Raw genomic sequence first — 13,523 nt, 5'->3', positions numbered from 1 at the left:
AGGCGTGAGCCACCGCGCCTGGCCACAATTTTTATTTCGCTTGCTTTAGAAAATGTACAAGAGAGGGGATTGGACTGTTGATCACAATGTCATTCCCATCCTGGATTATGCTAGAGTTGGTTCATCCTGCCTCACATCATGTAACATGTAGCCTTTTTCTTATCCCACTTCACCTTCACCCCAAACCACATCCTCATTCTGCACCTGAAAGTCCATTGACTGGGCTGGGCACAGTGGCTCACGCCTGTAATCCCAACACTTTGGGAGGCCGAGACGGGTGGATCAACTGAGGTCGGAGTTTGAGACCAACCTGATCAACATGGCAAAACCCCATCTCTACTAAAATACAAAAATTAGCCAAGCGTGGTGGTGGGCACCTGTAATCCCAGCTACTCTGGAAGCTGAGACAGGAGAATGCCTTGAATCTGGGAGGCGGAGGTTGCAGTGATCCGAGATCGCGCCACTCCACTTCAGCCTGGTCACAGAGCGAGACTCTGTCTCAAAAGAAAAAAAGGAAAGTCCACTGACTGAACGTATTCGTAAACTATATTCTCTTCTGAGGTATAGTTGCTTGTATTCTGCAGTCTCTATTCTAATATCATTCTATGCATCAGGATGAGAAAAGAAAAATAGCTTAAAGCAGTCTGAACTATGTGAGGTATGCAAAATTGTCAGGCCCAGAGAGACATGAGTATGGGACTTCAGTCACAAATCCCCGACCCATGCCTGGGGGCAATGGTTTAAAGGCATTTGGTCCCTGACTAGCTGCCTCACCCATTATCTTCATGTTCGTGGAATCTGACACAAAGAACAACGTACAGCCAATCAAATACCTTACGCTATGTTAAGGTAAGTGATTGGCAAACAGTTTAGGAACTGCCTCTTCTTTTTTTTTATTTATTTATTTATTTATTTATTTATTTATTTATTTATTTATTTATTTTCGGTGGGGTGGTGGTGGTCTCAGGTTGCCCATGCTGATCTTAAATTCCTGGCCTCAAGCTATCCTCCTGCCTGGGCATCCCAAAGTGCTAAGATTACAGGCGTGAGCCACTACACCTGGCCTCTTTTTTCCTTTAAAAACACACTTGTTGGCCGGGCCTGGTGGCTTACGCCTGAATCTCAGCACTTTGGGAGGCGGATCACAAGATCAGGAGTTCAAGACCAGCCTGGCCAAGATGGTGAAATGCTGACTCTATTAAAAATACAAAAAATTAGCCGGACATGGTGGTGGGCACCTGTAATCTCAGCTACTCGGGAGGCTGAGGCAGGAGAATCACTTGAACCAGGAGGCAGAGGTTGCAGTGAGCCAAGATCGCGCCACTGTACTCCAGCCTGGGCAGCAAGAGTGAAACTGCATCTCAAAAAAAAACAAAAAAAAAACCCCACACACATTTGTAACTGCTATTAATCTGATAATCTGAGCCTATTGTCCAGGGCAACTTGAATCTATACTCCTGGATTGCTGTCCTCAAAACTGGCCCAAGTAAACTCTCTACTTAAATTTGTGCCAGTTTTTTCCTTTATGTCAACAAGTATAATGGGGACACTAATGATTCCATGGGAAAAAAGTTCCCAGACCAAGCAAGGTAGCTCCTGCCTCTAGTCCCAGCACTTTGGGAGGCTGAGGCAGATGGATCGCTTGAGCCCAGGAGTTGGCAAGACCAGGATGGGCAACATAGCGAAACCCTGTCTCTATAAAAAATACAAAAATTTGCTGGGCGCAGTGGCTCATGCCTGCAATCCCAGCACGCTTGTTACAGGAAAGGGGTCCCAATCCAGATCCCAAGAGAGGGTTCTTGGATCTCGCACAAGAAAGAATTCAGGGCAACTCCATAGAGTAAAGTGAAAACAAGTTTACTAGGAAAGTGTTGGAACAAAAGGATGGTGACCCCATAGACTCAACCATTTTCATGGTTATTTCTTGATGATTTGCTAAACAAGGAGTGGACTATTCATGCCTCCCCTTTTTGCACCATACAGGGTAACTTCCTGATGTTGCCATGGCATTTGTAAACTGTCATGGTGCTGGTGGAAGTGTAGCAGTGAGGACGACCAGAGGTCACTCTCGTTGCCATCTTGGTGCTGGTGGATTTTGGCCAGCTCCTCTACTGCAACCTGTTTTATCAGCAAGGTCTTTATGATCTGTATCTTGTGCCAACCTCCTATCTCATCCTGTGACTTAGAATGCCTTGACCTTCTGGGAACACAGCCCAGTAGTTCTCAGCCTCATTTTACCCAGCTCCTCTTCAAGATGGAGTTGCTCTGGTTCACATGCCCCTGACACTTGGAGATCAAAGCAAGCAGATCACCTGAGGTTAGGAGTTCGAGACCAGCCTGGGCAACATGGTGAAACCCCATCTCTACCAATACAAAAATTAGCTGAATGTGGTGGCACATGCCTGTAATCCTAGCTACTCGGGAGACCGAGGCACAAGAATCTCTTGAACCCGGGAGGCGGAGGTTGTGGTGAGCTGAGATCGCACCACTGCACTCCAGGGCAACAGAATGAGACTGTCTCAAAAAAAACAAATAGGCTGGGCACAGTGGCTCATGGCTGTAATCCCAACACTTTGGGAGGCCGAGGCAAGCAGATCACCTGAGGTCAGTAGTTTGAGACCAGCCTGGCCAACATGGCAAAACCCTGTCTCTCCTAAAAATACAAAAATTAGCCAGGCGTGGTGGCAAGCGCCTGTAGTCCCAGCTACTTGGGGAGGCTAAGGCAGGAGAATCGTTTGAACCTGGGAGGTGGAGGTTGCAGTGAGCCAAGATCACACCACTGCACTCCAGCCTGGGCAACAAGAGCGAGACTCCATTTCAAAAAACAACAACAACAACAAACAAAAAATTACCTGGGAAGCAGTGTGTGTTCCTGTAGTCCTAGCTACTCAGGAGGCTGAGGTGGGAGGATCACCTGAGCCAAGGAGATTGAGGCTGCAATGAGCCGAGATCACGCCACTGCACTCCAGCCTGGGCCACAGAGCGAGACTCTGTCTCAAAAAAAAAAAAAAAAAAAAAAGGAAAAGAAAAACCTCCCAAACAGGCTTCTAGATGAGGAAGACAGGGACAGGAAGCCCCCACTGCATTACAGCACAGGAGAACGAGGTGGTAGAGAGAGAATAAATGAAAAACATGCTCAAGATTAGAAGAAGCTGGTCTGATGGTAGTGGGTTATCAGAACTTATTAACATTAGTGTCATGTCAAAGAAAATAGTCAAACTCTGTAAAATATTTGAAGATATTTATTCTGAGCCAAATATGAGTGACCAATGGCCCGTGATACAACTCTCAGGAGACCCTGAGGACAAGTGCCGAAGATGAACAAGCTACAATTTGACTTTATACATTTTTTTTTTTTCAGACAGAATTTCACGCTTGTTGCCGAGGCTGGAGTGCAATGGCGCGATCTCGGCTCACTGCAACCTCCACCTCCCAGGTTCAAGAGATTCTATTGCCTCAGCCTCCCAAGTAGCTGAGATTACGGGCGCACCACAATGCTCGGCTAATTTTTTGTATTTTTAGTAGAGATGGAGTTTCACCATGTTGGCTAGGCTGGTCTTGAACTCCTGACCTCAGGTGATCCACCTGCCTCGGCCTCCCAAAGTGCTGGGATGACAGGCGTGAGCCACTGTACTGGCTTGCTTTGTATATACATTTTAAGAAAACATAAGACATCAATCAATATATGTAAGATGTACGTTGGTTCAGTCTAGAAAGGCAGGACAACTGGAAGCGAAGAAGCGGGCAAGGGAATTAGGGTTAGAGTTAGGGTTCCAGGTCATACGTAGATTCAAAGATTTTCCAATTGACAATTGCTTGAAAGAGTTATTATCTAAAGACCTGGAATCAATAGAAAGGAATGTCTGGGTTACAATAAGGGGTTGCAGAGGCCAAGGGTTTTTTGTTTGTTTGTTTGTTTGTTTGTTTGACAGAGTTTTGCTCTTGTTGCCCAGGCTGGAGTGCAGTGGCGCAATCTCGGCTCACCACAACCTCCACCTCCTGAGTTCAAGCGATTCTCCTGCCTCAGCCTCCCAAGTAGCTGGGATTACAGGCACTCGCCTCCACGCCCGGCTAATTTTTTGTATTTTTAGTAGAGACAGGGTTTCGCCACGTTGGGCAGGCTGGTCTCAAACTCCTGACCTCAGGTGAATCCGCCTGCCTTGGCCTCCCAAAGTGTTGGGATTACAGGCGTGAGCCACCGTGCCCAGCAAGAGACCAAGGTTTTATCATGTAGATGAAGCGTCCAGGTAGCAGGCCTCAGAGAGAACTGATTGTAAATGTTTTTTCTTTTTATCTTTTTTCTTTTTATTTTTTGAGACAGGGTGCCACTGCATTGCCCAGACTGGAGTGCAGTGACGTGATCATGTCTCACTGCAACCTCAACCTTCCCAGGCTCAGGTGATCCTCCCACCTCTGCCTCCCAAGTATCTGGGACTACATATGCACACCACCATACTGGGCTAACTTTTGTATTTTTTGTGTAGATGGGGTTTCACCACGTTGCCCAGGCTGGTCTCAACCTTCTGGCCTCAAGTGATCTGCCCGCCTCAGCCTCCCAAAGTGCTGAAATTACAGGCATGAGCCACCAGGCCTGTAAATGTTTCTTATCAGATTTAAAGAGTGTGTTCTTTTTTTTTTTTTTTTTTTTTTTGAGACGGAGTCTCGCTCTGTTGCCCAGGCTGGAGTGCAGTGGCGCGATCTCGGCTCACTGCAAGCTCCGGCTCCCGGGTTCACGCCATTCTCCTGCCTCAGCCTCCCGAGTAGCTGGGACTACAGGCGCCCGCCAACACGCCCGGCTAATTTTTTTTTGTATTTTTAGTAGAGACGGGGTTTCACCGTGTTAGCCAGGATGGTCTCGATCTCCTGACCTCGTGATCCGCCCGCCTCGGCCTCCCAAAGTGCTGGGATTACAGGCTTGAGCCACCGCGCCCGGCCTTAAAGAGTGTGTTCTATCAGTAATTCTAAAAGGGAGGAGGGTATGATGAGGCATGTCTGGCTCCCCCTTCCCATCAGCCTCAACTAGTTCTTCAGGTTCACTTTGGAAAGCCCTTGGCCTAGAGGAGGGGTCCACTCAGATGGCTGGCAGGCTTAGAATTTTATTTTTGGTTTATAGTCACTAAAGTTGGTATACAGACCCCCACTACTAAATTCCGCTGGCTTCAAAAATAAATAAATAAAAGATTAGAAGAAAAATATCCTCCAGATTTGGGAGATGTCCACAAGATTAGTTGACTCTGAGTTACAGGAGCTGTAAGCACTTGGGAAGTCAAGACTGGCTCCTCTCTTTGCTCTGTAAAATGCCCAGAAGTTCATGTAAGTGCCATGCAGCCACAAGGTGACAAGCATGAACCAGCCTCTGCCTGAAGTTACCCACTACCCAGAAGAAGGAATTTTCAATTCCAGATCTTGTTGCTTTTTTTTTTTTTTTGAGATGGAGTCTTGCTCTGCTGCCCAGGCTGGAGTGCAGTGGCGCAATCTTGGTTTACTGCAACCTCCGCCTCCTGGGTTCAAGCGATTCTGCCGCCTCAGCCTCCCCAGTAGCTGGGATTACAGGCACGTGCCACCATGCCCAGCTAATTTTTGTATTTTTTAGTAGAGACAGGGTTTAATAATGTTGGCCAGGCTGGTCTCGAACTCCTGACCTCACAATCTGCCCACCTCAGCCTCCCAAAGTGCTGGGATTACAGGTATGAGTCACCGTGGCCAGCCTCTTGTGGCTATTTCTACAGATCTGCTCCTGATAATAGGCAATGGACCAAAAATATTGAGGGTGACAAAGTTGAAGAGAAGTACCTAAAGAAAGAAGCCCGGGCGCAGTGGCTCACGCCTGTAATCCCAACACTTTGGGAGGCTGAGGCGGGTGGATCATGAGGTCAGGAGTTCAAGACCAGCCTCGCCAAGATGGTGAAACCCCATCTGTACTAAAAATACAAAAATTAGCCAGGCGTGGTGGTGGGTGCCAGTGTTCCCAGCTACTCGGGAGGCTGAGGCAGAGAATTGCTTGAACCTGGGAGGTGAAGGTTGCAGTGAGCCAAGATCACGTCACTGTACTCCAGCCTGGCGACAGAATGAGACTCTGTCTGAGAAAAAAAAAAAAAAAAAAAAAAAGGATAGCTAGCGCAGTGGCTCACACCTATAATCCAAAAACCTTGGGAGGCCAAGGCAGGTGGATCTCTTGAGGCCAGGAGTTCGAGACCATGCTGGACAACATGGTGAAACCCCATCTCTACAAAAAATACAAAAATTAGCCAGGTGTGGTGGCATGTGCCTGTAGTCCTAGCTACTCAGGAGGTTGAGGTGGGAAGATCACCAGAGCCCGGGGAGGCTGAGGCTGTAGTGAGCCGTGATCAAGCCACTGAGCCACTGCACTCCAGCGTCGGTGACAGAGACACTGAAAAAAAAAAAAAAAAGAAAAAAAAAACCTAAAGAAAGGGTCTGCAGGTCCCCTAATCCAAAAGGAGAAAAGTCCTGAAGTTTCTGCTATTTTCACTCTAACCAGTATGGTGCCCAGAGATCCAAGTGGCAGATAGATGGCAAGGCTCCAGCATAGCACAGAGCTGGAGGGAAAGTGAGGGCTGCCTGACAAGGGAGGGCCACCCATCATACTCTCTCCCCAACGTTAATTCTTCCAGCCACTCCTGGCTCAAACAGGACACTAAGAAGTATCCCCAAAGGGAGTCACCCCCACTGTTGCCCAGTAAATAATTTAAAAGCAAAAATGTAGGAAACTCAGGAGAAGGTCAAACAAGTCCACTAGAGGGAGCCCCAACCAACTCTATGCTGCAGGGAGCCTCACAAAGCAATGTCTCAACACCTATCTGAAAATCAACCACACGAGGGAATGGGGAAATGTAGCAATAGATTAAGTCATTAGGAGAGAAGATAGCCATGTAAACACCCAGCTAAAACACAGGCTTTTCAAGAGCTACAAAATCAAACAATTAAAGATCAGGAAACTGATGCTGAGCAAAGTCAAATGGCTTGCCTCAGGTTACATATCCACAGTTGGGATTCAAACTCACATGTCTTGTCTGTAACCTGAGAACTTTCCTCCACACTTGCATCCCTCTAGGTCAGTACACTAGAGTCCATGGGTCCACTATTCCTCTGCGTCTTATTTCTCTGAAGTGGGAAACTCCCTGGACTACCTATTCCTGCACTTATTACCCTCATTCTACAGTGTACTGAAGAGGATCTGCAGTGGTCTGGGGGTTTTGTTTGTTTGAGACAGGGTCTCCCTCTGTCATTCAGGATGGAGTGCAGTGGTGCAATCATAGCTCGATGCTGCCTTAATCTCCCAGGCTCAAGTGATTCTCCTGCTTCAGCCTCCCAAGTAGCTGAGACTACAAGTGTGCGCCACCACGTCAGGCTAATTTTTTAAATTTTTTTGTAGAAATGAGGTCTCACTGTGTTGTCCAGGCTGGTCTCGAACTCCTGGCCTCAAGTAATCCTCCTGCCTCAGCTTCTCAAAATGCTGGGATTATAGGCGATGTCAGTTGTCCAACATGGCTACTGTCAGTCCTTTTCCTCTGTATCAGCACCACATATTATCTCAGATGTGTACATCTGAATTTGGAAGTCTCCAAATTGCAGGCCATGTCTACATGGCAATGAATCATAACTAATCGGCCTCCAAAGCCCTTTCTTTTCAAACTATAGTTAGGATTTTGGGATAAGGAAAGAACTGACCCTTTGAGACCTTGATATTTTAAACTTTGTGAGCTGATTTAGCCCATTCCACCTTCCTATGAACTCCATGTTTCCCAGTTGCCTGGACAACATACAGCCTCCCGAAACCCAACCTTCCAGCCCTCAGTCCTGCCCTCAAGAGAAATTTGCCACCAAGGATTGGCTCCCAAGACTCAGGCCCCGCCTCAGGCTCCTCGCTAGTTGGGCCTTCTCTCTGCCACTCTCCACGAGTGGGTCACTCCACAGGGAGCCGCGACGCTGGCAGGAGAGGATCCTATAGGTAGGAAGAGAGGGTTGAGGATAATGGGAAGAGGGAGGGGAGCAGGTACAGGGATTTCGTTTCTCTAAAAGAGAGTTGCGAGGAATGACTTCTGTACAGAGTCAGCCTGGTTGAGAGAAAAAACTCCATCCTCCCCACTGACCCCAACCATGTCTGAGGTTCCAAAGAGACTGTGAACTGACTTTTCTGAAGGATATGAGAGACAAATTTGGAGTAGAACCAGGAGACTCTCCTGAGACTCCTGGTTCAGTCTAAAGCTCAGGAAAGCATCCCTGTGTCCAGACCTAAACATAAGGTCCCCTCCTTCTCCCAGGACAGCAAGGAGATGCCACCTAAAAACAAAGAAAGAGGGAAGAAATCTGGGGCACAGAAGAAAAAGAACTGGGGTGAGTCATGGTGGGGTGGAGGTGCCCCCTGCTTCTCCATGTTCTGCCACGAAGACCACGCAGAGCTCCTCCAGAGAGAATTCAGCCTTCTGCAGGACAGGATGGAGCTCTCTTGACCTTCCTCTTTCATGTCCTCAAAGCCAGATCCAGGGAGCTGAGGAAGTGGGGAAATGGTCACCCACGCTCTCCTTTAAGCCCCATCTAGCTCTGTGCCTTCCTAATATATTTGTCATGTGTATTTTGCAAATCTGTTATGTGCTTGTCGGTGAGGACACGGTGCTGACTTCAGTCAACTCTGCCACCGTGGATCCCTCATTTAGTGGTCCTCAGGTCTCCTGTGGCAAAAGTGCAGGGTGTGGGGTGAGGATGCGAGCAGAGTGAGGAATGCTGAGATCATGAAGAGCTGAGGCTCTGCCACTTGCCACGGCAGGTGCAGATGTGGAGGCCGAGTCCGGGCACAGGCTGGTGGTGCTGGAGAAGGAGTGCTCCGAGACCACTTGTGTAAGGAGGGTAGAAGCTGGCATGGGTGGGCAACAGGGGAAGGGAAATGGGGCATTTCTGTATCCTGGGGGATTGGAGAGTTGGAGGTATGGTGGGGGGTTAAGGTGAACCCTAACCATCCCCTAGTGGAAAAAGACGATGAGAGAGGGGTGGGCAGCGAGAGTTGATAAAGGAAGGTTTTTTTGTTTTGTTTTGTTTTGTTTTGTTTTTTTTGACAGAATCTTGCTCTATTGCCCAGGCTGGAGTGCAGTGGTATGGTCATAGTTCATTGTAATCTCTAACTCCTGGGCCCCAACAATCTTCCCGCCTCAGCCTCCTGAGTAGCTGGTATTACAGGTGCACACAACCATGCCTGGCTACTTTATTTATTTTTCTTTTTTTTTTTTGAGACAGAGTCTTGTGCTCTGTCACCCAGGCTGGAGTGCAGTGGCGCAATCTTGGCTCACTGCAGCCTCTGCCTCCCAGGTTCAAGCGATTCTCCTGCCTCAGCCTCCCGAGTAGCTGGGATTACAGGCACGTGGCCACCACGCCCAGCTAATTTTTGTATTCTTAGTAGAGATGGGTTTTTACCATGTTGGCCAGGCTGGCCTCGAACTCTTGACCTTGTGTCCCACCAGCCTTGGCCTCCCGAAGTGGTGGGATTACAGGCGTGAGCCACCGTGCCTGGCCCTATTTATTTTATAGAGACAAGGTCTCACTCTGTTGCCCAGGCAGGTCTCAAACTCCTGGCCTCAAGCAATTCTCCCACCTAAGCCTCCCAAAATATTGGGATTACAGGCATGAGCCACCATGCCAGGCTATCCGGAAAGCTATTTTTTATAGCCAGAACATGGAGGGAGTTTTTACTTCTTAATAATAAGAGCCTGTGAGACTCTAGGGATAAAAAACAAAAACAACAAAACCCAGAGAGAGAATAAGAGGCTGGACACCCCACCACCAGATTTCTAGAGGTGGGCAAAGTCCATCAAGTTCATGGGGGCTGATTTAGTGGGCCCCAGCCAGTCCTGACAGTGGCTCTGGGACTGCTCACAGCTCTACGGAGGGATGAAGCCCGTCGAGCCAAGGCTTCCGAAGACCAGCTGAGGCAGAGGCTGCAAGGGGTGGAGGCTGAGCTGGAAGGGGCCGGAAGTGAAGGGAAGGCCATATACGCAGGTGTGTGGTCTGTTAAGCAGGTGGGTAGGAGACAGGGGCTTGGAGGAGGACAACCAACAGGGTCAGTTGATGCAAGGAAGGGAAACAAGGAGGGCTTCCGACTGCCAGGCCTGGTCTTGGTCTTTCCCGAACGGTACAAATCAGGAAGGATCCTGCAGGAACCAAAGGCATGTAGGTCCCTGGGATCCCAGGCAGGGGCCTTCCAGGATGCCTGGTGCCATGTGCTTGATGCTGTGTAGGATACACATGCAGTCATAGCCATCGTCTCAATCATCCCGTGGGAGGGGAGAAGGGCTAGCATCCCCAGCCAAAGCTGGACTGCAGGAGGTAGGTCGGGCTTCCTGTCCCTTCCTCAGGTTTTCATGGTCTGCAGCTTCTCAGAATCACAAAAAGAACCAAGAAGGCCTTTGTGCTCCTGTTCCTCTAGACCAAGTAGAGGCTTCCCCACCCACAACTTCATTTCCTTTCTCCATCCCTCCATCTCCAACCTGGGTCCTTGGTGGCCCACTGCCCCCATCCCAGAGATAAGTCGCCAGTGCGGTGCCCTGCAGGAGGATATGCAAACCCGCAGCAAGCAGCTGGAGGAAGAAGTCAAAGGCCTTCGGGGGCAGCTAGGTAGGTTTCCCCACCCTCTAAGCCCCTTCTCTCCAAGAGTTGCAGCAAGGGCCAGCATGGAGGGGTAGACTTCAAAGTCTCTGCTCCAGAAAGCTACCGTCTGGGCCCTGGGATCGCTTTCCCCACTTTCACTGACCCTCCACCACTGAGGACTGGAGCAGAGGGTTCGGGATGCCAACAATCTCTGTTGTAAGTAAAGAAGAGGCGCCAGGCGTGGTGGCTCAGGCCTGTAATCCCAGCACTTTGGGAGGCCAATGCAGGTGGATCACCTGAGGTCAGGAGTTCAAGAACAGCCTGGCCAGATGGTGAAACCCCGTCTCTACTAAAAATATAAAAATTAGCCAGATGTGGTGGTGCACACCTGTAATCCCAGCTACTCGGGAGGCTGATGCAGGAGAATTGCTTGAACACGGGAGGCAGAGGTTGCAGTGAGCTGAGATCACGCCATTGTACTCCAGCCTGGGCAACAGAGCAAGACTCTGTCTCAAAAAAATAAATAAAAATAAAAAAGAAGAGGTAGGCCTCACACCCTATTTCCTCCTCTCAAGGCCAGCCCTAACTCCCCACCACTACCATGCCGCTTGTGAGCAAAACATATTCCCTTTTAGTTTAGCTGATTTCTACAATGAAACTAAGGGAAAATGTTTGACTTATTTACTTCTGTATCTTCAAGACCTAGCACCTGGTAGATCCTGAATAACTGTTCACCAAATAAATGAATAAACACTCCTAATAAGCAAAAATATTTTTAAAAATCAGGAAGCCTTTGCTTCTCTTCTCTTCTCTTGCTTACAAAATAATGTTGAAATATCTCAGCATGACACATGAGCTCTTTCACAATTTTGGTCTCAAAGTTTTCATACCTTAAAAATGCCTTCAACCGGGTGCAGTGGCTCACCCCTGTAATCCCAGCATTTTGGGAGGTCAAGGCGAGAGGACTGCTTGAGGCCAAGAGTTCAAGACCAGCCTGGCCAATATGGTGAAATGCCATCTCTACTAAAATTAACAAAAATTAGCCAAGCATGGTGGCATGTGCCTGTAATCTCAGCTACTTGGGAGGCTGAGTCAGGAGAATCACTTGAACCCAGGAGGTGGAGGCTGCAGTGAGCCGAGATCACACCACTACACTCCAGCCTCGGCAACAGAGTAAGATTCCAACTAAAAAAAAAAAAAAAAAAAAAAGCCTTCGGTTTAGCTATAGATGGCCAGGAGCTGCTTATCTGCCATTCAGACCCTGGGTTCCTTTCCTAATCTTTGCTTTACCTCAAATTCCAAGTCAATCAATGACTCAGTTGTTTTTGTTTTTGTTGTTGTTGCTTTGGGTTTTTTTTGTTTTTTGTTTTGAGATGGAGTTTCGCTCTGGTCACTCATTCTGGAGTGCAATGGCACGATCTCGACTCACTGCAACCTCCGCCTCCCACATTCAAGCAATTCTCCTGCCTCAGCCTCCCGAGTAGCTGGGATTACAGGTGTGCACCACCATGCTCGGCTAATTTTTGTATTTTTAGTAGAGATGGAATTTCACCATGTTGGCCAGGCTCGTTTCAGACTCCTGACCTCAGGTAATCCACCCTCCTCGGCCTCCCAAAGTGCTAGGGTTACAGGTGTAAGCCACCGCGCCCAGCCAATGAATCAATGTTTAAGCACCTCCTTTATACTAGCTAGGTGCTTTGTCATCCATTTATCATGTTTAAAGGTCACAGTATGCCCCTGAGAGATGTGTCATTCTCTCTTTAAAGATGAAGATACCAGCCAGCCGCGGTGGCTCACGCTTGTAATCCCACGAATTTGGGAGGCCGAGGTGGGCGGATCACAAGGTCAAGAGATAGGGACCATCCTGGCCAACATGGTGAAACCCCATCTCTAGTAAAAATTCAAAGATTAGCTGGGCGTGGTGGCATGTGCCTGTAGTCCCAGCTACTTGGGAGGCTGAGGCAGGAGAATTGCTTGAACCCAGGAGGTGGCAGTTGCAGTGAGCCAAGATCATGCCACTGCACTCCAGCCTGGCGACAGACTGAGACTCAATCTAAAAAAAAAAAAAAAAAAAAGAAAAAAAGATGAAGACAGCGAGGCTCAGAAAGAGACATGCCGGTGGTCACCCAGGTAGGAATCCGACTTTGGAGCCTTCTATCTCAAGCCCACCACTCTCTGCTATACCTCAGTGGAGCTTCAGCTTTTACAGGGACTGCGGGAAAGTTGGTGATGCTGGGGGAGTCTGGAATGAGCCCATTTGAGGTCTCCTTTCCAGATACCTTTGGAGACTGGTCAAGGATAGAGTGTCACCATCCTGCTCTCTTTCATCCTGCCTGCCCCCAGAGGTATGCCAAAAGGAGGCTGCGGCTGCCCAGGAAGAGGCTGAACAAGCTCTGGGAGAGCGGGACCAGGCCCTGGCTCAGCTTCGGGCCCACGTGGCAGACATGGAGGCGAAGTATGAGGGAATCTTACACGTAAGCACCACCCCCTGGATCCCAGCCATCCCAGTACCCAGGACTCCCCCGTGCCCACAAATCCCAGCTAGTGTGATGACTGACAACCCAGGGGTATGGAGAAGAAGCATCTCCAAGGGAGCCCTGCTCTATCTTGAGGGCAGACAGAGGGGATACAACCATGTCTACTGGGCAAGGAAAGCTTACGAACCAACCTGGGGCAGCCCTCGCTCCTTCCTTCTCTCTTCCTGGGGGCTGAAATATTGATGTCTGCAGGACAGTCTGGACAGGCTCTTGGCCAAGCTGAGAGCCATCAAGCCGCAGTGGGATGGGGCGGCACTGAGACTCCACGCCAGGCACAAGGAGCAGCTACGCCAGTTTGGACTCACCCCCCTGGATCTTTGAGGCCACCAGCCCCTAGTCTCTAGTGTTCTCTGAGGCCCCAGCAATAAAGTGTCTTGATGCAGAACTCAA

At 49.0% G+C, this 13,523-nt stretch overlaps 1 protein-coding gene across 1 annotated transcript; it reads left to right on the top strand.

Moving 5' to 3' along the window:
• The first annotated feature begins 7,869 nt into the window (after positions 1-7,869).
• Positions 7,870-13,523, top strand: DRC12 (dynein regulatory complex subunit 12 homolog). Its single transcript, XM_055273469.2, is given in 9 exon segments — positions 7,870-7,969; positions 8,283-8,355; positions 8,786-8,836; positions 8,839-8,856; positions 9,889-10,008; positions 10,531-10,623; positions 12,940-13,070; positions 13,326-13,434; positions 13,437-13,523. Coding segments are annotated over 8 exon segments (624 nt in total). The 5' UTR covers positions 7,870-7,969; positions 8,283-8,294; the 3' UTR covers positions 13,478-13,523.

Source organism: Symphalangus syndactylus, chromosome 3 (assembly GCF_028878055.3).
Source record: "Symphalangus syndactylus isolate Jambi chromosome 3, NHGRI_mSymSyn1-v2.1_pri, whole genome shotgun sequence".
NCBI classification, from domain to species: Eukaryota; Metazoa; Chordata; class Mammalia; order Primates; family Hylobatidae; genus Symphalangus; species Symphalangus syndactylus.
This window is presented reverse-complemented; position numbering and strand designations above follow the sequence as displayed.